A 27832-nucleotide genomic window follows, 5' to 3' on the forward strand; every position below is an offset into this window, starting at 1 on the left:
GATGAAGAAGATGCTGATAAATGTGAAGACGAAGAAGAAAAGCCTAAAACAAAGACAGTGAAGGAAACAACTTATGAGTGGGAACTTTTAAATGATGTGAAGGCTGTATGGCTGCGGAGTCCAAAGGAGGTTACAGAGGAAGAGTATACCAAATTCTACAACTCTCTTGCCAAGGACTTTAGCGGCGACAAACCTTTATCATGGAGCCACTTTACTGCTGAAGGTGATGTCGAGTTCAAAGCAGTCCTTTATGCGCCACCAAAAGCACCTCAGGACTTGTACGAAAGTTATTACAATTCAAACAAATCAAACTTGAAGTTGTATGTTAGACGAGTGTTCATTTCAGATGAATTTGATGAATTGTTGCCTAAGTATCTGAGCTTTTTGATTGGTCTTGTTGATTCTGACACTTTGCCACTGAATGTATCACGAGAAATGCTTCAACAACACAGTAGTCTGAGGACAATAAAAAAGAAACTTATTAGGAAAGCCCTTGATATGATCCGTAAGCTTGCTGAAGAGGATCCTGATGAGTCCACTGACAAAGAAAAGAAAGAAGAGTCGTCTTCTGAAGTTGATGAGAAGAGAGGTCAATACACTAAGTTCTGGAATGAATTTGGAAAATCCATTAAACTTGGTATCATTGAGGATGCCACCAACAGAAATCGTTTGGCTAAACTGCTCAGATTTGAGACCACCAAGTCTGAGGGTAAATTGGTATCTCTCGACCAGTACATATCTAGAATGAAAGCTGGACAGAAGGATTTCTTTTACATAACTGGAGCCAGCAAAGAACAGCTTGAAAATTCTCCATTCCTAGAGCGGCTTAAGAAGAAGAATTATGAGATGGATTTGGAGTTTCTGTCTGATGCTGATGGCCATCTAACTGAAGTGGCAAAAGATGCAAAGACAACAAATATTCTGAGTATTCCAAAATTTTGAGTTCGACGTTGACTTCAATATTGGGACGGGCCAAGAAAAGTCTTTAACCTGAACCGATCTGTTGGTATCACAATCAGAGCTACTGCAGCAGAAGCAGATATGTTGAACCAGTCCAGTCATTGAACCTGCAGTGAACATACACAAACTCAACACCCTGAATAAAATAGATGGAACAATTGGTGATGGGATTGTTAACCTTACAAATCTCACAGTTTTGGAGCTTTACTCCAATCATTTGACAGGTTTTATTTCTAAGGATATTGGTAACCTTTTGAAATTGGAAAAGTTGCTTTTTCATGTCAACAATTTGACCGGTACGATTCCACCATCGTCGAATCACCATCATATTCACCTGCGATTCATGCATGCAGCATCATGAAGAAATGGAACGGAGTCACAAATGGATTAAGTCTATCATGAGCAATCAAATTCAAGAGAAAACTAACCGAATTGGATTGGCGATGCCGACAGGAGAAAAAGCATCACCCATAACAGGAAGCTGTCCAATCTTCAGGGTCCCTTCAAGATAATGCATCAGGAATTTCACTGCCATCTGAACCTGCAAGATCTGTCAGCTTGGATCTTTCCGAGGCACCAGCAACATCTGCAGCATTCAACATGATCCAATCCTGCAACAACCTACAAGAATCGGTTAGCACAATACCAAATAGAATTTGGCCAATTGCAGACCTCAATCACCCTTATGCAGCAAGCCTACAAAACCCTGCATTTCAAATCAGAGCAGGTTAACCTGCAGGATATTTCGAGGCCAAATGCATACTATCTCAGAATAGCCAGGGGCTTCTCAAGTTGTTAAACTTGCTAGTGGGTTGAGCAATCTAATTTCAGAAGCTGATTTGTTTCACAATTACCAACATAAGCACGATGGTACTTATCTGTAGAAGCACAACATCATACAACAGTCCAGTTGCAAAAGCCATATTCAAGACATTCTGCATCATCATCCTACTGTCAGCAAACCATTAACAAGCTGAAGAACAAAAATTGAAATTCATCAGACACCATTTTCACTGCAGTAAAAAGGTAAAGTTAATTAGCCAACAGTCAAAGTGCAAAAGTCAGAAAATTCCTAAATTGGAATAGAGATAAAGTTCAAGGAAGAAAGCATGAGCTCAGGATACCGTTTCTGACCTAGCATCAAACAGGCAATCTGATCCTGAGAGCACCAAAAGGGGTTTGCAAATTTACTTTTTTTTAGCAACAAAGACCTTTTTGAAACCCTAATCAGCAGAGGATAAAAGGAGAAGAGGAATTAACAACAGGAGGATTTGGAGGCGAAAATCTGAGGAAAAAAACCCTAAAATCCCAAAATCAATTACCTGGAGGCCAGCTTCTTCGCGTCCTTCACCGCCACCACCGCGACACTTTGTAAGAACTTCTTTTTCCTTCTTTTTATCCTTCTCATGTGCTTGTTGATGAAAATATTGTGAGAGTTGAGAGAGATTGATTCGCTGAGTTTGAGAGCGTGAGAGGGTTTCGTTGATGAGCGATTTCATAAGAGGGACGAGAGGGGCGAGTTCGTATGAGATTGCCGTTGGGTGGAAAGGGTGAGTTCGTGAGGTTGGGGAGAGGGTGAAGGAAGACAAGCGTCTGTTCTTCGTTCCCATTTCTTTTTTTTCTTTTTTTTCTTTTTTCTTTTTTTAATTTAATTTAATTTGATTTGTTTTAACAGAGATAAAAAAACATAAAAATATTTATGTGTTAGTATTTTCTTTTATTGTTCTTAATTTTTTTTTTCATTTTTTATCCCGGTTTATATATTTAACGTAGTATCACAGTAGCAGATAATCATAAGTGGTCTGGTGGAGAAGGGTAGTGTTCATATTCTTGAGTGGGGTGGGTTCAATACTCATGTGTAGCATTTTCTTTTAGCTATTTTATTTTTCTTTTAGCATTTTCATTTATTCTTATGTTTATGCCTTTATTACACTCATATTTTCATTTGTTAATAATGCAAAGTTGTTGTCTTTTAATTTAATTCAAAACCATTTTTAAAAAAAAAAAACTATAAAAATCATATTTTTCTCGATTTAATATCGAGCCCATTTTTTCCATACCCTTGTAAGTCGATTGCTTTTTAAGCATCGCCATCAACCTCACATAGCTTACTCTTGGGCTTTCTTACAATGAGCCGGTTCCTTTGCACTTACACTCATACATTGCATTGTTTATTGTTTGGACCCGATTTAATTATTCCAATACTTTGAATCCCCATTCATAACAAATGTATCCCTCTCCCATGAAATGTATAATATTTATTCTTTCATTCTTTATTCATCTGTTAATACAAGAATTAAAATGAACATTCGATAACCATTTCAAAACAAGATCAAAACCTCGATCCAACGTCGAGTAATCATTTTTCAAAACCTAACAGAACCAGCACGTATTCATCCACCCTTTTGTAAGTCGATTGCTTTATGCATCGCCATCAACCTTGTAAGTCGATTGCTTTATGCATCTCCATCAACCTTGTAAGTCGATTGCTTCATGCATCGCCATCAAACCTTTATTCCTAACACTTCTCCCTGCTCCATTCGTCGATCCTTGTTCCGATTAGGTAGCACCCATTAGATAGAACCCTTTGTATGATAACATAGGTAGGATTCCCTTATTCTTTTATATGATAACATAGGTAGGATTCCCTTATTCTTTTATATGATAACATAGGTAGAATTCCCATATTCTTTGCATGCCAACATTAGGTAGATATTCCCATTTGTAAATCCTAACACCTAAGTACATATTGCATAACAACTCTAGGGCAGAGCTTCCCCATTTCTTTTAGACCTTTCGTGCGTCTCCGATCCTGTGGCATGTAGTCCGTTCTATTGCAAAGAGGTAACTGCATAAGACTCGATTCAGCGAGCTGCGACACCTACTGCTAGGACGTGAACACATTGCCCACTCTCCTTTGACACAACTGGTGTCCTCCTTTGTAAGTCCATGTTCAGATGGCAATCCCTATGTAGCCGAACTACGGCAACTCTGATTCTCATGTTCAGATGAGATACGTAGGCACAAGATGCGATGTCTTGCCGAGTTTGACTAACAACTAACAATTAATCTTTGTTTGCTTTCGCCCTCGTTGCGATCCTTTCTCTCGCCCTCGTTGCGATCGAGACATTCCCTTTCTCTTGCCCTAGTTGCAATCGAGACCCTTATTCCCGTAGTTAGTTGAACTACGTTTTGCTCTGATTCTCATTCCCGATGAGATACGTAGGCATAAGACGCGATGTCTTGGCGAGCACACTTATCCTTAACCCTTAGGTAGCCGAGCTACGAAGACTCTGATTCTCATATTCAGATGAGATACGTATGTAGTGGATGCGACATCCGTGCGAGTCATTTTCTCTTGACCCTTTCTCTTTTAGTAAATAGTACCTTAGATAAACACACACCCTTTAGACAAGAACAACAAGAGTGGATCCCGTAGAGTACTACGGATGCGTAGGGGTGCTAATACCTTCCCTTCGCATAACCGACTCCCGAACCCAAGATTTGGTTGCGAGACCTTGTCTTTTCCTTTCCTTTCTCCAGGTTTACTTCAAGCGTTTCCTTTCCCTCCTTTGGGATGAATAACGCACGGTGGCGACTCTTCTGTCATTTTCTTTCTCGCCGATTGTTTTTTCGCACACTGTATTTTTTCAGGCTGCGACAGCTGGCGACTCTGCTGGGGACAAACTTCCCCTAAGCGAGTCCCTCCCAGCTTTTGTAGATTTCTTGTTTGTTGGGTGTTTATTCTTTTGTACAGTTATTTATTTCCAAGCATTTATCTGCTTTATCTTTTGCATTGTGTACATATCATTGTTTTGTCTGTTGGGTTGTTTGTTTGTTGGGGTAGGGATGTTCTATGAGAGATAAGCCCACTACCCAGGCTTGAGCGTACACACAGGTTTTAGAGTGGATAGTGATGAGGCTTGTGTGGCATGTTGCTACGTCAAGTCGTTCATGAAACCCACATTCCAGACGAGGTTTCTGTTGGATATATTTTGTCCTATGGGTGTTCCATAACGACAGATATTCCTTTAGAAATCGTCGACTCTGGTGACCATTTCCCGAGAACTCAGTCGAGGCCTCTCCTCCGAGACGCGTTTATGTTAGCTCTGGTGGGCGCATTCTCGCCGCTCAATCCGAGGACCCCGAGATTGGGAACTTGCTTTAGGATATCCTGTTGAGGGGAGTCAGCAGAGGTCTTTTATCCCGTAATAATGCCAAACCTTCAGTGGTAAACGTATTATTCTCGACTGAAAGGCCGAAGCTGACAAACTTCTGTTCTTAGAACCTACCAGTGAAGGGCGGGCTAAATTAAGGAAACCTTAACCTCCAACCAACCCGGTTTTCTGGAGCAGAGTTTTGATCTTATATTATATTCTTCAGTGGATTTTCTCTTCAGACAGTGCAACCCGACAGATGTTCAAGCAGATACAGCAGTCCTGATTTCCATGTCACTGCATTACATTCACGTCATCACATCATTTTGCATTCAAATCATTCAACACATGTTTATCTATTCCCAGGGGCTGATATCTTCTTCTTGATTCTGGTCGGGGTTTTTCTTACATTTTTTATCTGACGAGAGATTGGAATCAAAGGGTTAGAATACCTTTTGGAATTGATAAATATGTCATTACATTTGCATATCCATAGCATGTCTTGCATAACAGGTACCGTCGCGGTGTTCTCATTTTGTGGGGTGTTCCATTAGCAAGATAGCTGATTCAGGAATTCACCGGTACAGAACCCGCAGAAACCAGCAGAAAGCAATGGAAAGTCTACAAGCAGAACTTGCTGAGATGAGGGTCCGCATGAACCAATTCATGGATGTGGTTCAGGGAGTAGCGCAGGGACATCAAGAGATTAGACAAATGATACAAAGGAATCCCGCAACTACTCAACCAGAGGTTGTGACTGATCCTCCAATTGCAGAGGTTAATGGACTGGGGCCTGTCCCGATCCCACATAACAACCACGATCAACAACCCATTCACGATGATCAAGATGATCAGTTCTTGCTGCCAGAAGAGACTTTGGCATGGGCCATGGCATGGACCCCATGTTCAGAAGATTAGAGGAGAGGTTGAAGGCGGTAGAAGGACAAAACCCCCTGGGGGTAGATGTTTCTGACTTGGGATTGGTCCCAGGCGTGAGGGTCCCACCAAAGTTCAAAGTCCCAATCTTTGACAAGTACAATGGTAGCTCCTGCCCGAAGACCCATGTGCAAGCCTACTTTCGGAAGATGGTTGCATACTCTGATGACGAGAAGCTACTTATGTACTTCTTCCAGGACAGCCTAGCTGGGGCATCCCTGGAATGGTACATGAGGTTGGATAGAGCCCATATCCGTTGCTGGAGGGATTTGGCGGAGGCCTTCGTGAAGCAATACCAGTATAATGTAGACATGGCCCCAGACAGAACTCAACTCCAGAATCTGTCTCTTAAAAGCAATGAGTGCTTCAGGGAATACGCTCAACGCTGGAGGGAGACAGCTTCCCGTGTTCAACCTCCCATGTTGGAAAAGGAGATGGCCAACATGTTCATGAATACGTTGCCTGGACCTTAACTGGAGCGTCTGGTGGGGTGCAATGCCTCCAACTTCGCTGACGTGGTGTCTACCGGAGAGAGGGTAGAGAATTACCTGAAGACCTATAAGAGCCACAATGGAGGTGGATCTTCATCAGGAGTAAAGAAGCCATTTATGGGAGGACAGAAGCAGAGGGAAGGGGGTGTGAATTCTGTGTCTTCATACCAAAACAGGAGGAATAATTTTCAAAATTATCATCAGTAACCGTATGTTGCAGCTGTGACTATTCCGGCTGCAGCACCACTACAACAACAACAACAACCACGACATCAACAGAATCAATACCAACAACAACAACCACAACGTCAGCAAGCTCAGTATCAACAACAACAAAAACCAGGTAACAAACCCACCTATCAACAGAGGCAAAGGATGATGGACCGGCGTTTCGACACTCTTCCAATGTCGTGCGCTCAACTGCTTGCTAGTCTTCAACGGCTACAACTTGTGCAATTACGCACTCTGGCTCCTCCTGTTGGTAGACTTCCGGTGGGTTACGATGCCAACGCTAGGTGTAGCTTCCACTCTGGGGCACCTGGCCACAATATTGAGAACTGCAAAGCTTTTAAGCACGTAGTTCAGGACCTCATAGATTCAAAGGCTATCAGCCTTGCACCGGCTCCTAATGTCATTAACAATCCCATGCCACAGCATGGTGGTGCAAACGTGAATATGCTGGAAGAGGAAGCCAGGTCCGTTAAGGATGTGTTGAAGTTGAAGACTCCGTTGTGGGAAATTAAGGAATGCTTGCTGAAGGCTGATGTGTTCCCCGGTTGTGGGAAGGGTTGTTTGGATTGCGCTACACAGGGGAAGGGTTGCTTGAAACTGCAGCAGGGTATCCAGGTCTTGCTTGACAATGGTACCCTCCAAGTTGAAGACTTGTCTGTTAAAGAGTTTGCTGAAGGGGTAGTTGAAGAGGTATTTGAAGATGCTGTTGAAGAATTTACAGATGTCGTTCCTGCTGATTGTGTATTTCCCATTGATGTATTTAATTTTTCAAATGTTGTTGCTGATATACCAAACAATATGTCTGATTTTGTTGTAACTGAACTTGATTCCGGTGTTCCGGATGTTTTTGTTTCAATGAACGAGATTCCCGAGTATGACTATGATGTCGCTACTATCACCATCTTTTACCCGACTAATCAGATCAGTGTGCCAGAAGCGCAACCAGTGCCACCAGTGCGACCGGCCGCTATGACAATCACAACCTCTGGTCCTTTACCTTTCACCAGTGAAAGGGCCATTCCGTGGCATTATGGGGGGAGTGTATACACACACGATCATGGGGTGGAACGACCTTTGAAGGTAGAAGAGGGTCAAAAGTCTGAACTCGAAGTTGAAGGTCCCGCAGTGGACAATGTTGGTGGAATCGGATGATTCACCAGGAGTGGCAGACTATTCTCGCCACCCGTTACCCAAGCTGAGAGCACTGATGTCGCGGTTAAGGCCAAAGGCAAACAAGTTGTAAATGAGGGCACTTCTGCACCCCGGACTGGATCGGAGCCTACGTTCTCGAATGATGTGGACGAGCTTTTAAGAATTATAAAGAAAAGCGACTACAAAGTAGTCGATCAGTTGATTCAGACGCCGTCTAAGATATCCATTCTCTCACTCTTGTTGTGTTCGGAGGCACACAGGGAGGCACTTCTGAAGGTCCTTAATGCTGCATATGTGCCTCAGGAGATCTCAGTAAACCAGCTAGAAGGGATCATTGCAAATGTTCATGCAAGCAACGGGCTGGGCTTTACGGATTCTGACTTAACACCAGTTGGACGCAATCATAACAAGGCTTTGCATATCTCAATGGAATGCAAAGACACCGTGTTATCTCATGTTCTGGTGGATACAGGTTCCTCTCTCAATGTGCTACCCAAGAGAGCCCTGTCAAGGTTAGAAGTAGAAGGTTTGATCTTGAAACCTTCCGATCTCATGGTGAGAGCCTTCGATGGTTCTAAGAGGTCGGTGTTTGGAGAGGTAGAGTTGCCAATTCAGATTGGATCACAAACCTTCAACACCGTATTCTATGTGATGGATATCAGTCCCTCGTACAGTTGCCTTCTGGGTCGTCCTTGGATCCACAATGCTGGGGCAGTCTCCTCAACACTGCATCAGAAGATCAAGTTCCCAGTCAATGGAAGAATTGTCACCGTCTGTGGTGAGGAGGACATACTGGTAAGTAACCTGTCTACCTTCAAGTACGTAGAGGTAGAAGGTGAAATTCATGAGACTCTCTGTCAGGCCTTTGAGTCAGTTCAGATCAAGGATGCAGCTCCGGTGGAAGGGGTTAAAGCAGGAGCCCCTATCTCATCTTTCAAGCAGGCACAGGCCTTGGTGGATTCAGGTATTGCTCCCGGTTGGGGACGTCTGTTGGAGTTACCAATGAAAGACGATAAGTTCGGGATTGGGTATCAACCAGCGCTGACTTCTACAACTTCAGCACTTCAGACTCGTCAGGGGCCGATTACTTTCTCCAGTGTTGGCGTCATCCAATATGGCCAGATCTCGGCGATCAACGATGAAGATGGGGATAGTGATTGCGACATCGACAACTGGGTGCGTCCGAGGATCCCTAGTGAAGTCATCAACAATTGGTCTTCCGAGGAATTTGTCCAAGTCACTCTTCTAGAGGAGTAATTTTTCTTTGTTTATTCATGCATGTCCAAGTCTTACGTTCCGCCCAGGGCGTAATGACTCATTGTAGGGCTCATCTATGTGGATACCTGCATTGTTTATCATAAATGAAGGACGTCTTTTGCATTCAAATATTTTGTTCACTGTCTTTCTATTTTTACAGTTTTCAAAATTTCAAAAGAATAAAAATATTTGGCAATGTTTTGTTTAGTTTTCACTCACTGTTCACACTCATAAGCACATATCATCACTCATGCAGATGCACATCACCGGATACTATTGATAACGATTATGCTATGGCTCGCTTCGACTTCGAAAACCCAATCTTCCAAGCTGAAGAAGAGGGTGATGAAGACTGTGAACTTCCTGAAGAACTTGCCAGGCTGTTAAAGCAAGAGGAAAGGGTCATTCAACCACATCAAGAGGCTACTGAAGTGATTAATCTTGGCACCGAAGACGTCAAGAAAGAAATCAAGATAGGGGCTGCTTTGGAAGATGATGTGAAGAAGGGGTTGATTGAACTGTTGCAAGAGTATGTTGACGTCTTCGCTTGGTCTTATCAGGATATGCCAGGGCTTGACACAGACATTGTGGTACACCGTTTACCTCTCAAAGAGGGTTGTCCTCCGGTCAAGCAGAAGCTCAGAAGAACAAGACCAGAGATGGCTGTAAAGATAAAGGAAGAAGTGCAGAAACAGTTGGATGCAGGGTTCCTAGCGGTTACCAATTATCCGCCATGGGTCGCAAACATCGTTCCAGTACCTAAGAAGGATGGAAAGGTACGGATGAGTGTCGACTACCGGGATCTGAACAGAGCTAGCCCTAAGGATGATTTCCCATTACCTCACATTGACGTTTTGGTGGATAACACAGCTCAGTTCTCGGTATTCTCCTTCATGGATGGTTTTTCTGGCTATAACCAAATCAAGATGGCACCAGAAGACATGGAGAAGACTACTTTCATAACCCCATGGGGCACCTTCTGCTACAAGGTGATGCCGTTTGGTCTGAAAAACGCTGGGGCAACATATCAACGAGCTGTGGTGACTCTATTCCATGATGTGATTCATCATGAAATCGAGGTTTATGTGGACGATATGATTTCCAAATCTCAGACAGAAGAAGAACATTTGGTGAATCTGCAGAAATTGTTTGAACGGTTAAGGAAATTCAAGCTGAGGCTTAATCCGAACAAGTGCACTTTTGGGGTGAGATCTGGAAAATTGCTGGGTTTTATTGTTAGCGGAAAAGGGATTGAGGTGGATCCTAACAAGGTAAAAGCAATACAGGAAATGCCTGAGCCAAGAACAGAGAAGCAAGTCCGTGGTTTCTTAGGGAGGTTGAACTACATTGCAAGGTTCATCTCTCATCTAACAGCTACGTGTGAGCCAATTTTCAAATTGCTGAGGAAAGATCAGGCTATCAGGTGGAATGACGATTGTCAAAGGGCTTTTGAAAAGATAAAAGATTATTTGCAGAATCCTCCTATCCTTATGCCTCCAGTCCCAGGGAGACCGCTGATTATGTACTTGACGGTACTCGACAATTCCATGGGTTGTGTTCTCGGTCAACACGACGAGACAGGTAGAAAAGAGCATGCCATCTACTACCTGAGTAAAAAATTCACAGACTGCGAGTCGAGATACTCAATGCTTGAAAAGACATGTTGTGCACTTGCATGGGCTGCTAAGCGATTGAGACAATACATGCTGACTCACACAACCTTACTGATCTCCAAGATGGATCCAGTCAAGTATATATTCGAGAAGCCAGCTCTCACCGGAAGGGTTGCTCGTTGGCAAATGGTATTGACAGAGTATGATATCCAGTATACATCCCAGAAAGCCATCAAAGGGAGTATTCTGTCAGACTATCTTGCTCAGCAGCCGATTGATGATTACGAGCCGATGAAGTTTGATTTTCCAGATGAAGATATCATGTTCCTCAAGATGAAAGACTGTGAAGAGCCAGTTGTTGAGAAGGGACCTGATCCAGATGAAAAGTGGACTTTAATGTTTGATGGGGCCGTCAACGCCAAAGGAAGTGGAATTGGTGTTGTCATTACCACTCCGAAAGGTGCCCACATGCCTTTCACCGCTCGTCTGACCTTCGAGTGCACCAATAATGAAGCTGAGTACGAGGCCTGTATCTTGGGTATCGAGCAAGCCATTGATTTGAGAATCAAGACTCTGGACATCTTCGGAGATTCAACTCTAGTGATCAATCAAGTAAATGGTGATTGGAACACCCTCCAACCTACTCTGGTCCCCTATAGAGATTACACGAGAAGACTGTTGACTTTCTTCACAACAGTAAAGCTGTATCATATACCTCGTGATGAGAACCAGATGGCAGATGCTCTTGCTACTCTATCCTCCATGATCAAGGTGGTTCGGTGGAATCATGCTCCTAGGATCGATGTTATGCGCCTGGATAGGGCCGCGTATGTGTTTGCTGCTGAACTGGTAGTCGATGACAAGCCCTGGTATCACGACATCAAGTGCTTTCTGAAGAATCAAGAGTACCCTGCAGGGGCATCCAACAATGATAGAAAGACTTTGAGAAGATTGGCAGGCAGTTTCTTCTTGAACAAAGACGATGTGCTGTATAAGAGGAACTTCGACATGGTTTTGCTCAGATGCGTGGACAGACACGAAGCAGACATGTTGATGCAAGAAGTTCATGAGGGCTCCTTCGGTACTCATGCCGGCGGACATGCAATGGCTAAGAAATTGTTGAGAGCGGGTTATTATTGGATGACCATGGAATCAGATTGTTTCAAGTATGCTCGGAAGTGCCATAAATGCCAGATTTATGCTGATAAGGTGCATGTACCGCCGAATCCTCTGAATGTGATGTCTTTGCCGTGGCCGTTTGCAATGTGGGGCATCGACATGATTGGAAAGATTGAGCCGACTGCTTCCAATGGGCATCGCTTCATCCTTGTTGCCATCGACTATTTCACCAAGTGGGTCGAAGCAGCGTCGTTCGCGAATGTCACCAGACATGTGGTTGCCCATTTCATTAAGAAAAAAACCATTTGTCGCTATGGGATTCCCGAAAGAATCATTACTGATAATGGTTCCAATCTCAATAACAAAATGATGAAGGAGTTATGCCAGAACTTCAACATTCAGCATCACAATTCTTCCCCTTATCGTCCTAAGATGAACGGTGCTGTTGAGGCAGCAAATAAGAACATAAAGAAGATTGTGCAAAAGATGGTCGTTACGTACAGAGATTGGCATGAGATGCTACCCTTCGCCTTGCATGGGTACCGCACTTCAGTACGTACGTCGACCGGGGCAACCCCTTACTCCCTTGTGTATGGTATGGAAGCAGTCCTACCTGTTGAAGTGGAGATTCCTTCTCTAAGGGTCCTGTTGGATGTCAAGCTAGACGAAGCTGAATGGATTCGAACAAGGTTCAATGAGTTGAGTCTTATTGAAGAGAAGCGAATGGCAGCCATTTGTCATGGGCAGTTGTATCAAAGTCGGATGAAGAGAGCCTTTGATCAGAAAGTGCGTCCTCGTTGTTTCCAAGTCGGAGATTTAGTGTTAAAAAGGATTCTTCCTCCTCAGACAGATCACAGGGGCAAGTGGACTCCTAACTATGATGGACCGTATATTATCACCAAGGTTTTTGATGGTGGGGCCTTAATGCTTGCAACGATGGATGGTGAAGACTTCACTTCCCCGGTAAACTCAGACGCAGTTAAAAAATACTTCGCATAAGATAGACCCGCTGGACAGTAAAAAGAATAGTCCAGGAAAAAATGGGCATCCCGACGAACCAAGAAAATGAAAAGGGTTCGGGCAAAAGTTAGGGATTAAAATTAAAAGATTGTACACCCGGTAAGTTGAAAACCTGAAAAGGCAACTTAAGCAAAAATGGGTATCTCGGTGGATTGAAAACCCGAAAGGGCGATCCAGGCAAAAGTTAGGGATTAAGCGAATGACTGTGTTCTGAGTAGTTCTGAATCTTATCTTGTGTCGATGACTGGAAGCTTTCAAAGAATAGAAACAGTCCAATCACCTTTTTTAGAAGGTTGATCATCTGGAGGATCTTGAAGACGAGCAAGTCATAGCAGAATTGGAACCCGATAGAAATCTATTTCACATTGCCATTAAATTATTTTCTGTTTTTTTTCTTTTTTGCGATTACCTCTTCCCAGGGATTGCTTTCTGATGTAAATGCCTATTCAGAGGCCATTCAATCAATAAAATCATGTTATTCAGCACATCTCTGTGTCCATTTTCGTTTTACTGTTTTGTTTGCAAAAATGACGTCCGAATTTTTGATAAACATTGCATCATGAAACATAAGAGCTTTACAGGTACATGCTTAATGAACATTTTAAATTGCTGTAAATTTTAAGTACTTTGAATCATCTATTCAGAACAGGTACACTCGGGGCATTTCCTTAAGATTCCCAGCAGGTTCTCACTACTGTACTCCCCAAGCGGTTGTTTTCTATTGCAAAGAGGTAACTGCATAAGACTCGATTCAGCGAGCTGCGACACCTACTGCTAGGACGTGAACACATTGCCCACTCTCCTTTGACACAACTGGTGTCCTCCTTTGTAAGTCCATGTTCAGATGGCAATCCCTATGTAGCCGAACTACGGCAACTCTGATTCTCATGTTCAGATGAGATACGTAGGCACAAGATGCGATGTCTTGCCGAGTTTGACTAACAACTAACAATTAATCTTTGTTTGCTTTCGCCCTCGTTGCGATCCTTTCTCTCGCCCTCGTTGCGATCGAGACATTCCCTTTCTCTTGCCCTAGTTGCAATCGAGACCCTTATTCCCGTAGTTAGTTGAACTACGTTTTGCTCTGATTCTCATTCCCGATGAGATACGTAGGCATAAGACGCGATGTCTTGGCGAGCACACTTATCCTTAACCCTTAGGTAGCCGAGCTACGAAGACTCTGATTCTCATATTCAGATGAGATACGTATGCAGTGGATGCGACATCCGTGCGAGTCATTTTCTCTTGACCCTTTCTCTTTTAGTAAATAGTACCTTAGATAAACACACACCCTTTAGACAAGAACAACAAGAGTGGATCCCGTAGAGTACTACGGATGCGTAGGGGTGCTAATACCTTCCCTTCGCATAACCGACTCTCGAACCCAAGATTTGGTTGCGAGACCTTGTCTTTTCCTTTCCTTTCTCCAGGTTTACTTCGAGCGTTTCCTTTCCCTCCTTTGGGATGAATAACGCACGGTGGCGACTCTTCTGTCATTTTCTTTCTCGCCGATTGTTTTTTCGCACACTGTATTTTTTCAGGCTGCGACAGCTGGCGACTCTGCTGGGGACAAACTTCCCCTAAGCGAGTCCCTCCCAGCTTTTGTAGATTTCTTGTTTGTTGGGTGTTTATTCTTTTGTACAGTTATTTATTTCCAAGCATTTATCTGCTTTATCTTTTGCATTGTGTACATATCATTGTTTTGTCTGTTGGGTTGTTTGTTTGTTGGGGTAGGGATGTTCTATGAGAGATAAGCCCACTACCCAGGCTTGAGCGTACACACAGGTTTTAGAGTGGATAGTGATGAGGCTTGTGTGGCATGTTGCTACGTCAAGTCGTTCATGAAACCCACATTCCAGACGAGGTTTCTGTTGGATATATTTTGTCCTATGGGTGTTCCATAACGACAGATATTCCTTTAGAAATCGTCGACTCTGGTGACCATTTCCCGAGAACTCAGTCGAGGCCTCTCCTCCGAGACGCGTTTATGTTAGCTCTGGTGGGCGCATTCTCGCCGCTCAATCCGAGGACCCCGAGATTGGGAACTTGCTTTAGGATATCCTGTTGAGGGGAGTCAGCAGAGGTCTTTTATCCCGTAATAATGCCAAACCTTCAGTGGTAAACGTATTATTCTCGACTGAAAGGCCGAAGCTGACAAACTTCTGTTCTTAGAACCTACCAGTGAAGGGCGGGCTAAATTAAGGAAACCTTAACCTCCAACCAACCCGGTTTTCTGGAGCAGAGTTTTGATCTTATATTATATTCTTCAGTGGATTTTCTCTTCAGACAGTGCAACCCGACAGATGTTCAAGCAGATACAGCAGTCCTGATTTCCATGTCACTGCATTACATTCACGTCATCACATCATTTTGCATTCAAATCATTCAACACATGTTTATCTATTCCCAGGGGCTGATATCTTCTTCTTGATTCTGGTCGGGGTTTTTCTTACATTTTTTATCTGACGAGAGATTGGAATCAAAGGGTTAGAATACCTTTTGGAATTGATAAACATGTCATTACATTTGCATATCCATAGCATGTCTTGCATAACAGGTACCGTCGCGGTGTTCTCATTTTGTGGGGTGTTCCATTAGCAAGATAGCTGATTCAGGAATTCACCGGTACAGAACCCGCAGAAACCAGCAGAAAGCAATGGAAAGTCTACAAGCAGAACTTGCTGAGATGAGGGTCCGCATGAACCAATTCATGGATGTGGTTCAGGGAGTAGCGCAGGGACATCAAGAGATTAGACAAATGATACAAAGGAATCCCGCAACTACTCAACCAGAGGTTGTGACTGATCCTCCAATTGCAGAGGTTAATGGACTGGGGCCTGTCCCGATCCCACATAACAACCACGATCAACAACCCATTCACGATGATCAAGATGATCAGTTCTTGCTGCCAGAAGAGACTTTGGCATGGGCCATGGCATGGACCCCATGTTCAGAAGATTAGAGGAGAGGTTGAAGGCGGTAGAAGGACAAAACCCCCTGGGGGTAGATGTTTCTGACTTGGGATTGGTCCCAGGCGTGAGGGTCCCACCAAAGTTCAAAGTCCCAATCTTTGACAAGTACAATGGTAGCTCCTGCCCGAAGACCCATGTGCAAGCCTACTTTCGGAAGATGGTTGCATACTCTGATGACGAGAAGCTACTTATGTACTTCTTCCAGGACAGCCTAGCTGGGGCATCCCTGGAATGGTACATGAGGTTGGATAGAGCCCATATCCGTTGCTGGAGGGATTTGGCGGAGGCCTTCGTGAAGCAATACCAGTATAATGTAGACATGGCCCCAGACAGAACTCAACTCCAGAATCTGTCTCTTAAAAGCAATGAGTGCTTCAGGGAATACGCTCAACGCTGGAGGGAGACAGCTTCCCATGTTCAACCTCCCATGTTGGAAAAGGAGATGGCCAACATGTTCATGAATACGTTGCCTGGACCTTAACTGGAGCGTCTGGTGGGGTGCAATGCCTCCAACTTCGCTGACGTGGTCTCTACCGGAGAGAGGGTAGAGAATTACCTGAAGACCTATAAGAGCCACAATGGAGGTGGATCTTCATCAGGAGTAAAGAAGCCATTTATGGGAGGACAGAAGCAGAGGGAAGGGGGTGTGAATTCTGTGTCTTCATACCAAAACAGGAGGAATAATTTTCAAAATTATCATCAGCAACCGTATGTTGCAGCTGTGACTATTCCGGCTGCAGCACCACTACAACAACAACAACAACCACGGCATCAACAGAATCAATACCAACAACAACAACCACAACGTCAGCAAGCTCAGTATCAACAACAACAACAACCAGGTAACAAACCCACCTATCAACAGAGGCAAAGGATGATGGACCGGCGTTTCGACACTCTTCCAATGTCGTGCGCTCAACTGCTTGCTAGTCTTCAACGGCTACAACTTGTGCAATTACGCACTCTGGCTCCTCCTGTTGGTAGACTTCCGGTGGGTTACGATGCCAACGCTAGGTGTAGCTTCCACTCTGGGGCACCTGGCCACAATATTGAGAACTGCAAAGCTTTTAAGCACGTAGTTCAGGACCTCATAGATTCAAAGCCTATCAGCCTTGCACCGGCTCCTAATGTCATTAACAATCCCATGCCACAGCATGGTGGTGCAAACGTGAATATGCTGGAAGAGGAAGCCAGGTCCGTTAAGGATGTGTTGAAGTTGAAGACTCCGTTGTGGGAAATTAAGGAATGCTTGCTGAAGGCTGATGTGTTCCCCGGTTGTGGGAAGGGTTGTTTGGATTGCGCTACACAGGGGAAGGGTTGCTTGAAACTGCAGCAGGGTATCCAGGTCTTGCTTGACAATGGTACCCTCCAAGTTGAAGACTTGTCTGTTAAAGAGTTTGCTGAAGGGGTAGTTGAAGAGGTATTTGAAGATGCTGTTGAAGAATTTACAGATGTCGTTCCTGCTGATTGTGTATTTCCCATTGATGTATTTAATTTTTCAAATGTTGTTGCTGATATACCAAACAATATGTCTGATTTTGTTGTAACTGAACTTGATTCCGGTGTTCCGGATGTTTTTGTTTCAATGAACGAGATTCCCGAGTATGACTATGATGTCGCTACTATCACCATCTTTTACCCGACTAATCAGATCAGTGTGCCAGAAGCGCAACCAGTGCCACCAGTGCGACCGGCCGCTATGACAATCACAACCTCTGGTCCTTTACCTTTCACCAGTGAAAGGGCCATTCCGTGGCATTATGGGGGGAGTGTATACACACACGATCATGGGGTGGAACGACCTTTGAAGGTAGAAGAGGGTCAAAAGTCTGAACTCGAAGTTGAAGGTCCCGCAGTGGACAATGTTGGTGGAATCGGATGATTCACCAGGAGTGGCAGACTATTCTCGCCACCCGTTACCCAAGCTGAGAGCACTGATGTCGCGGTTAAGGCCAAAGGCAAACAAGTTGTAAATGAGGGCACTTCTGCACCCCGGACTGGATCGGAGCCTACGTTCTCGAATGATGTGGACGAGCTTTTAAGAATTATAAAGAAAAGCGACTACAAAGTAGTCGATCAGTTGATTCAGACGCCGTCTAAGATATCCATTCTCTCACTCTTGTTGTGTTCGGAGGCACACAGGGAGGCACTTCTGAAGGTCCTTAATGCTGCATATGTGCCTCAGGAGATCTCAGTAAACCAGCTAGAAGGGATCATTGCAAATGTTCATGCAAGCAACGGGCTGGGCTTTACGGATTCTGACTTAACACCAGTTGGACGCAATCATAACAAGGCTTTGCATATCTCAATGGAATGCAAAGACACCGTGTTATCTCATGTTCTGGTGGATACAGGTTCCTCTCTCAATGTGCTACCCAAGAGAGCCCTGTCAAGGTTAGAAGTAGAAGGTTTGATCTTGAAACCTTCCGATCTCATGGTGAGAGCCTTCGATGGTTCTAAGAGGTCGGTGTTTGGAGAGGTAGAGTTGCCAATTCAGATTGGATCACAAACCTTCAACACCGTATTCTATGTGATGGATATCAGTCCCTCGTACAGTTGCCTTCTGGGTCGTCCTTGGATCCACAATGCTGGGGCAGTCTCCTCAACACTGCATCAGAAGATCAAGTTCCCAGTCAATGGAAGAATTGTCACCGTCTGTGGTGAGGAGGACATACTGGTAAGTGACCTGTCTACCTTCAAGTACGTAGAGGTAGAAGGTGAAATTCATGAGACTCTCTGTCAGGCCTTTGAGTCAGTTCAGATCAAGGATGCAGCTCCGGTGGAAGGGGTTAAAGCAGGAGCCCCTATCTCATCTTTCAAGCAGGCACAGGCCTTGGTGGATTCAGGTATTGCTCCCGGTTGGGGACGTCTGTTGGAGTTACCAATGAAAGACGATAAGTTCGGGATTGGGTATCAACCAGCGCTGACTTCTACAACTTCAGCACTTCAGACTCGTCAGGGGCCGATTACTTTCTCCAGTGTTGGCGTCATCCAATATGGCCAGATCTCGGCGATCAACGATGAAGATGGGGATAGTGATTGTGACATCGACAACTGGGTGCGTCCGAGGATCCCTAGTGAAGTCATCAACAATTGGTCTTCCGAGGAATTTGTCCAAGTCACTCTTCTAGAGGAGTAATTTTTCTTTGTTTATTCATGCATGTCCAAGTCTTACGTTCCGCCCAGGGCGTAATGACTCATTGTAGGGCTCATCTATGTGGATACCTGCATTGTTTATCATAAATGAAGGACGTCTTTTGCATTCAAATATTTTGTTCACTGTCTTTCTATTTTTACAGTTTTCAAAATTTCAAAAGAATAAAAATATTTGGCAATGTTTTGTTTAGTTTTCACTCACTGTTCACACTCATAAGCACATATCATCACTCATGCAGATGCACATCACCGGATACTATTGATAACGATTCTGCTATGGCTCGCTTCGACTTCGAAAACCCAATCTTCCAAGCTGAAGAAGAGGGTGATGAAGACTGTGAACTTCCTGAAGAACTTGCCAGGCTGTTAAAGCAAGAGGAAAGGGTCATTCAACCACATCAAGAGGCTACTGAAGTGATTAATCTTGGCACCGAAGACGTCAAGAAAGAAATCAAGATAGGGGCTGCTTTGGAAGATGATGTGAAGAAGGGGTTGATTGAACTGTTGCAAGAGTATGTTGACGTCTTCGCTTGGTCTTATCAGGATATGCCAGGGCTTGACACAGACATTGTGGTACACCGTTTACCTCTCAAAGAGGGTTGTCCTCCGGTCAAGCAGAAGCTCAGAAGAACAAGACCAGAGATGGCTGTAAAGATAAAGGAAGAAGTGCAGAAACAGTTGGATGCAGGGTTCCTAGCGGTTACCAATTATCCGCCATGGGTCGCAAACATCGTTCCAGTACCTAAGAAGGATGGAAAGGTACGGATGTGTGTCGACTACCGGGATCTGAACAGAGCTAGCCCTAAGGATGATTTCCCATTACCTCACATTGACGTTTTGGTGGATAACACAGCTCAGTTCTCGGTATTCTCCTTCATGGATGGTTTTTCTGGCTATAACCAAATCAAGATGGCACCAGAAGACATGGAGAAGACTACTTTCATAACCCCATGGGGCACCTTCTGCTACAAGGTGATGCCGTTTGGTCTGAAAAACGCTGGGGCAACATATCAACGAGCTGTGGTGACTCTATTCCATGATGTGATTCATCATGAAATCGAGGTTTATGTGGACGATATGATTTCCAAATCTCAGACAGAAGAAGAACATTTGGTGAATCTGCAGAAATTGTTTGAACGGTTAAGGAAATTCAAGCTGAGGCTTAATCCGAACAAGTGCACTTTTGGGGTGAGATCTGGAAAATTGCTGGGTTTTATTGTTAGCGGAAAAGGGATTGAGGTGGATCCTGACAAGGTAAAAGCAATACAGGAAATGCCTGAGCCAAGAACAGAGAAGCAAGTCCGTGGTTTCTTAGGGAGGTTGAACTACATTGCAAGGTTCATCTCTCATCTAACAGCTACGTGTGAGCCAATTTTCAAATTGCTGAGGAAAGATCAGGCTATCAGGTGGAATGACGATTGTCAAAGGGCTTTTGAAAAGATAAAAGATTATTTGCAGAATCCTCCTATCCTTATGCCTCCAGTCCCAGGGAGACCGCTGATTATGTACTTGACGGTACTCGACAATTCCATGGGTTGTGTTCTCGGTCAACACGACGAGACAGGTAGAAAAGAGCATGCCATCTACTACCTGAGTAAAAAATTCACAGACTGCGAGTCGAGATACTCAATGCTTGAAAAGACATGTTGTGCACTTGCATGGGCTGCTAAGCGATTGAGACAATACATGCTGACTCACACAACCTTACTGATCTCCAAGATGGATCCAGTCAAGTATATATTCGAGAAGCCAGCTCTCACCGGAAGGGTTGCTCGTTGGCAAATGGTATTGACAGAGTATGATATCCAGTATACATCCCAGAAAGCCATCAAAGGGAGTATTCTGTCAGACTATCTTGCTCAGCAGCCGATTGATGATTACGAGCCGATGAAGTTTGATTTTCCAGATGAAGATATCATGTTCCTCAAGATGAAAGACTGTGAAGAGCCAGTTGTTGAGAAGGGACCTGATCCAGATGAAAAGTGGACTTTAATGTTTGATGGGGCCGTCAACGCCAAAGGAAGTGGAATTGGTGTTGTCATTACCACTCCGAAAGGTGCCCACATGCCTTTCACCGCTCGTCTGACCTTCGAGTGCACCAATAATGAAGCTGAGTACGAGGCCTGTATCTTGGGTATCGAGCAAGCCATTGATTTGAGAATCAAGACTCTGGACATCTTCGGAGATTCAACTCTAGTGATCAATCAAGTAAATGGTGATTGGAACACCCTCCAGCCTACTCTGGTCCCCTATAGAGATTACACGAGAAGACTGTTGACTTTCTTCACAACAGTAAAGCTGTATCATATACCTCGTGATGAGAACCAGATGGCAAATGCTCTTGCTACTCTATCCTCCATGATCAAGATGGTTCGGTGGAATCATGCTCCTAGGATCGATGTTATGCGCCTGGATAGGGCCGCGTATGTGTTTGCTGCTGAACTGGTAGTCGATGACAAGCCCTGGTATCACGACATCAAGTGCTTTCTGAAGAATCAAGAGTACCCTGCAGGGGCATCCAACAATGATAGAAAGACTTTGAGAAGATTGGCAGGCAGTTTCTTCTTGAACAAAGACGATGTGCTGTATAAGAGGAACTTCGACATGGTTTTGCTCAGATGCGTGGACAGACACGAAGCAGACATGTTGATGCAAGAAGTTCATGAGGGCTCCTTCGGTACTCATGCCGGCGGACATGCAATGGCTAAGAAATTGTTGAGAGCGGGTTATTATTGGATGACCATGGAATCAGATTGTTTCAAGTATGCTCGGAAGTGCCATAAATGCCAGATTTATGCTGATAAGGTGCATGTACCGCCGAATCCTCTGAATGTGATGTCTTTGCCGTGGCCGTTTGCAATGTGGGGCATCGACATGATTGGAAAGATTGAGCCGACTGCTTCCAATGGGCATCGCTTCATCCTTGTTGCCATCGACTATTTCACCAAGTGGGTCGAAGCAGCGTCGTTCGCGAATGTCACCAGACATGTGGTTGCCCGTTTCATTAAGAAAAAAACCATTTGTCGCTATGGGATTCCCGAAAGAATCATTACTGATAATGGTTCCAATCTCAATAACAAAATGATGAAGGAGTTATGCCAGAACTTCAACATTCAGCATCACAATTCTTCCCCTTATCGTCCTAAGATGAACGGTGCTGTTGAGGCAGCAAATAAGAACATAAAGAAGATTGTGCAAAAGATGGTCGTTACGTACAGAGATTGGCATGAGATGCTACCCTTCGCCTTGCATGTGTACCGCACTTCAGTACGTACGTCGACCGGGGCAACCCCTTACTCCCTTGTGTATGGTATGAAAGCAGTCCTACCTGTTGAAGTGGAGATTCCTTCTCTAAGGGTCCTGTTGGATGTCAAGCTAGACGAAGCTGAATGGATTCGAACAAGGTTCAATGAGTTGAGTCTTATTGAAGAGAAGCGAATGGCAGCCATTTGTCATGGGCAGTTGTATCAAAGTCGGATGAAGAGAGCCTTTGATCAGAAAGTGCGTCCTCGTTGTTTCCAAGTCGGAGATTTAGTGTTAAAAAGGATTCTTCCTCCTCAGACAGATCACAGGGGCAAGTGGACTCCTAACTATGATGGACCGTATATTATCACCAAGGTTTTTGATGGTGGGGCCTTAATGCTTGCAACGATGGATGGTGAAGACTTCACTTCCCCGGTAAACTCAGACGCAGTTAAAAAATACTTCGCATAAGATAGACCCGCTGGACAGTAAAAAGAATAGTCCAGGAAAAAATGGGCATCCCGACGAACCAAGAAAATGAAAAGGGTTCGGGCAAAAGTTAGGGATTAAAATTAAAAGATTGTACACCCGGTAAGTTGAAAACCTGAAAAGGCAACTTAAGCAAAAATGGGTATCTCGGTGGATTGAAAACCCGAAAGGGCGATCCAGGCAAAAGTTAGGGATTAAGCGAATGACTGTGTCCTGAGTAGTTCTGAGTCTTATCTTGTGTCGATGACTGGAAGCTTTCAAAGAATAGAAACAGTCCAATCACCTTTTTTAGAAGGTTGATCATCTGGAGGATCTTGAAGACGAGCAAGTCATAGCAGAATTGGAACCCGATAGAAATCTATTTCACATTGCCATTAAATTATTTTCTGTTTTTTATCTTTTTTGCGATTACCTCTTCCCAGGGATTGCTTCCTGATGTAAATGCCTATTCAGAGGCCATTCAATCAATAAAATCATGTTATTCAGCACATCTCTGTGTCCATTTTCGTTTTACTGTTTTGTTTGCAAAAATGACGTCCGAATTTTTGATAAATATTGCATCATGAAACATAAGAGCTTTACAGGTACATGCTTAATGAACATTTTAAATTGCTGTAAATTTTAAGTACTTTGAATCATCTATTCAGAACAGGTACACTCGGGGCATTTCCTTAAGATTCCCAGCAGGTTCTCACTACTGTACTCCCCAAGCGGTTGTTTCAGACTATACACTCCCTAGTAGAGTTAACAGTGCCAGACTGTATATCCCCCAGCGGAGTTAACAGTGTCAGACTGTATATCCCCAACGGAGTTGACAGTACCAGACTGTATCTTCCCAGCAGAAGCAGCTGCTCCTCGGAGTTCGATGTCAGATCGGTGTTTTCAATCCCAGATCGATGATCTCTTTCCTGGAAGCATAACCTCGGTACCGTATCGGTGTTTGCCCCCCCTGCTGAGTCATCTCTCGCAGATCGTGGTTGCCAGAACCACTATCGCTTTCCCCAACAACAGGTTTGCAGCGCCGTTCTCTCCCCAGTCAGAGCCTCGGCATCTCGCCATTGGCAGAACACCGCGTGGCCGGTCATTTCCCCACATAGTTCATTATGCTGTGCATCTCCAAAAGTAGTGCCAGGGTCCAGAAGATTGTGATCATTCCCCAACAGGATTCCTTACTTCGGCTTGGCATTCTCCCCAGCATTTCGCATCCCTGCATGTAGAATCATATTGCATTGCATCCTCCCAAATCGCGTAGCATTTCCATTTTCATGGAGCATTACGCCATTGAAAAATTCAAACATACGCATGTAAGCATAAAACATTCTCGGTATCCCAAGTGATAAGCCATAAGTTTGTTTCCAGTGCTCAGACTGAAGTTTGTTCATGACTTATTATCCCCAGCATGGGTCGTTGGCCCACGTGCCGCCTCAATTATCATTTTCCCTATTTCTGCCGATGCTGACAGGCATGAAGTTTCCGGTATCCAGATCGAAGTGGCATTCAGGCCAGTTTTTCCGGTATCCAGACCGAAGTGGCATTCAGGCCAGTTTTTCCGGTATCCAGACCGAAGTGGCATTCAGGCCAATTTTTCCGGTATCCAGACCGAAGTGGCATTCAGGCCAATTTCTCCGGTATCCAGACCGAAGTGGTATTCAGGCCAGTTTCCGGTATCCAGACCGAAGTGGCATTCAAGTCAGTTTCCGATGTTCAGATCGAAGAAGTTTCCGACGATCAGGTCGAAGTACTTGTGGCATTCAGGCAAGTTCCCGGTATCCAGACCGAAGTGGCATTCAGGCCAGTTTTTCCGATACTCAGATCGAAGAAGTTTCCGACATTCAGGTCGATGCAACTTGTGGCATTCAGGCCAGTTCCCGGTATCCAGACCGAAGTGGCATTCAGGCCAGTTTTTCCGATATTCAGATCGAAGAAGTTTCCGACATTCAGGTCGATGCAACTTGTGGCATTCAGGCCAGTTCCCGGTATCCAGACCGAAGTGGCGTTCAGGCCAGTTTTCGATTTTCAGATCGAAGAAGTTTCCGACATTCAGGTCGATGCAACTTGTGGCATTCAGGCCAGCTCCCGGTATCCAGACCGAAGTGGCGTTCAGGCCAGTTTTCGATTTTCAGATCGAAGAAGTTTCCAACGATCAAGTCGAAGTACTTGTGGCGTTCAGGCCAGTTTTCCGATTTTTAGATCGAAGTGGTGTTCAGACCAGATTTCCGGTGACCAGACCAACATTGATACTCTCATATTCCTATGCTTAGTGTTCAGACTAATGTGCGGCGTTCAGGCCATGGGTATTCCTTTGTTACCATTTATTTTGGTATCCAGGTCAACTTTCTGTTTCGGTACTCAGGCCGATTTTCACCGTACCAGACGGATTCTTCTTTTGAGATTGCTTCTTCGCCGATTCTGACAGGCATTGTTATTTATTTCATAGGGATTCAAGATCAAAATCCGGGTCTTCTTAGTATTTAACCATCTCCCACTATGATCATATGAAGAACGTCCTGCTTCATATTCTCTAGTTGAAGACGCTTAAATAGGGGCAACTGTCATACCCCGATTTTGGTCCTGAATTTTTTATGTTTTTATTTTTGCTTTTATATGAGGATTGGTCTTGATCCAAAGTCATGGTGTTGTTCATGTGATTGTTAATGCAAATATGGTCTTGGTCATCTGAACAACCAAGCTTCTTGTGTTTCAAGCCACTTGCTAGTCACGTTATTGGTTCATGGATAGTATGTCAACACCCTGACCTTATGGTCTCATTTCATGGCCTTGTTCATGTGCATTATCAGTCAAGTTATTTTTCAAAAGTCAAACATTCAAGTCATAAGACAAAACAATTTGGAAACCAACTTCAAACCATTTGTCAATCCATTTCAATCTATTTCATGTCATTGTAAACCATTACATTTGATTCTACACAAGAAAATACAAGTCTTGACAACTTTTGACCAATTGTTGACTTTGGTCAACAGTTGACTTTTTGGTCAACATTGACCAAAGTCACCCAAAATCCAAAAAAAACTCTAAAATTTCACCATAACCATTTATTCAATGTCCATTTACAAAGAAACTACAAAGAAAATTGAATTTTGACCATTTTGTTGACTTTGGTCAACAGTTGACTTTTTGGTCAACTTTGACCAAAGTCAACCTCTCCATTTGTTGACCGTCAAAAACCTAATCCAACCCATTTGGCCTTGATGCTTCATCCAAAGGTTTTGATTTGAGATACTTTTGTTTGTTTTCTTCATTTTTAAGTAATTTGGTTCATGTTCAATTTCATGTCCACCATGTTATATGTGTTGCTGCACTTCCAATCCTAACTCCATCTGGCCAAACATGTCCTGCAACCATATAAACATGGCCTGAGATACCTTGAAGCGCACAATGAAGCCTGGCTAAATCCATAAATCAGCAAGATGGCAAAGCTCACCATGGCTGCAGGCATGCACCTTGTCTTTCCTTGCTTGCTGTTGTTGCCAATGCAAAATCCACACATCATATTTATGCCCACAAACCAATGCCTAACCTCTTGTGCAGAATCACAACACCCTGCAACCTATACAGCAGACCATAACCCCGCAGTGAATATGCACCAACACACAACATTCTTATCGGCATCATTTCTGCCATGAATATTGTGGTTCAAAGCAAGGACCAATTGTAGAGTCCTCCTGCAGCAGTTGGAAAACCACAACATTGCATCATCAAGTAATGACCTTTTAATCATAAGCATAGCAGTCCAATTCAGCTAACATTTGCAACAGCCATCCAATGCTAATTGACCAAACACAACCTAGTAACATACCTGTGGGAACACTGCTGTGTAAAACCAGACCAAGGTTGAACTTAGGCGAGTGGAAATACATGGATAAGGTGTGCTGCAGAATTGAGCAACATTAAACCTACAATCATCAACCCCATTCCTCATTGGAAGCATATGCTGCTAACTCAAGCCATCGACCCAGCTTGCCTTGCCATACTATGACTATACCCACCTGCATCAAGCCAAATTACCATGACCATAGCTTGCTGCAATAATCCAGGTGAAACCATGTTAAACCAATGAAGATGAAGAAGATGCTGATAAAGGTGAAGATGAAGAAGAAAAGCCTAAAACAAAGACAGTGAAGGAAACAACTTATGAGTGGGAACTTTTAAATGATGTGAAGGTTGTATGGCTGCGGAGTCCAAAGGAGGTTACAGAGGAAGAGTATACCAAATTCTACAACTCTCTTGCCAAGGATTTTAGCGGCGACAAACCTTTATCATGGAGCCACTTTACTGCTGAAGGTGATGTCGAGTTTAAAGCAGTCCTTTATGCGCCACCAAAAGCACCTCAGGACTTGTACGAAAGTTATTACAATTCAAACAAATCAAACTTGAAGTTGTATGTTAGACGAGTGTTCATTTCAGATGAATTTGATGAATTGTTGCCTAAGTATCTGAGCTTTTTGATTGGTCTTGTTGATTCTGACACTTTGCCACTGAATGTATCACGAGAAATGCTTCAACAACACAGTAGTCTGAGGACAATAAAAAAGAAACTTATTAGGAAAGCCCTTGATATGATCTGTAAGCTTGCTGAAGAGGATCCTGATGAGTCCACTGACAAAGAAAAGAAAGAAGAGTCGTCTTCTGAAGTTGATGAGAAGAGAGGTCAATACACTAAGTTCTGGAATGAATTTGGAAAATCCATTAAACTTGGTATCATTGAGGATGCCACCAACAGAAATCGTTTGGCTAAACTGCTCAGATTTGAGACCACCAAGTCTGAGGGTAAATTGGTATCTCTCGACCAGTACATATCTAGAATGAAAGCTGGACAGAAGGATTTCTTTTACATAACTGGAGCCAGCAAAGAACAGCTTGAAAATTCTCCATTCCTAGAGCGGCTTAAGAAGAAGAATTATGAGATGGATTTGGAGTTTCTGTCTGATGCTGATGGCCATCTAACTGAAGTGGAAAAAGATGCAAAGACAACAAATATTCTGAGTATTCCAAAATTTTGAGTTCGACGTTGACTT

General features: G+C 43.9%; 1 protein-coding gene across 1 annotated transcript; it reads left to right on the plus strand.

The window, feature by feature from the left end:
- Positions 1-27832, plus strand: LOC127074713 (endoplasmin homolog). Its single transcript, XM_051016053.1, has 2 exons — positions 1-129; positions 27005-27832. Exon 2 carries the CDS (start codon positions 27311-27313, stop codon positions 27815-27817), a length of 507 nt encoding a protein of 168 aa, XP_050872010.1. The 5' UTR covers positions 1-129; positions 27005-27310; the 3' UTR covers positions 27818-27832.

This window comes from Lathyrus oleraceus, chromosome 4, assembly GCF_024323335.1.
Source record: "Lathyrus oleraceus cultivar Zhongwan6 chromosome 4, CAAS_Psat_ZW6_1.0, whole genome shotgun sequence".
In the NCBI taxonomy this organism is placed as follows: Eukaryota; Viridiplantae; Streptophyta; class Magnoliopsida; order Fabales; family Fabaceae; genus Lathyrus; species Lathyrus oleraceus.

What these genes read in the sequence shown, in the direction of transcription:
- LOC127074713 (XM_051016053.1), top strand. Translation starts at nt 27,311, where the DNA reads ATGCTTCAACAACACAGTAGTCTGAGGACAATAAAAAAGAAACTTATT.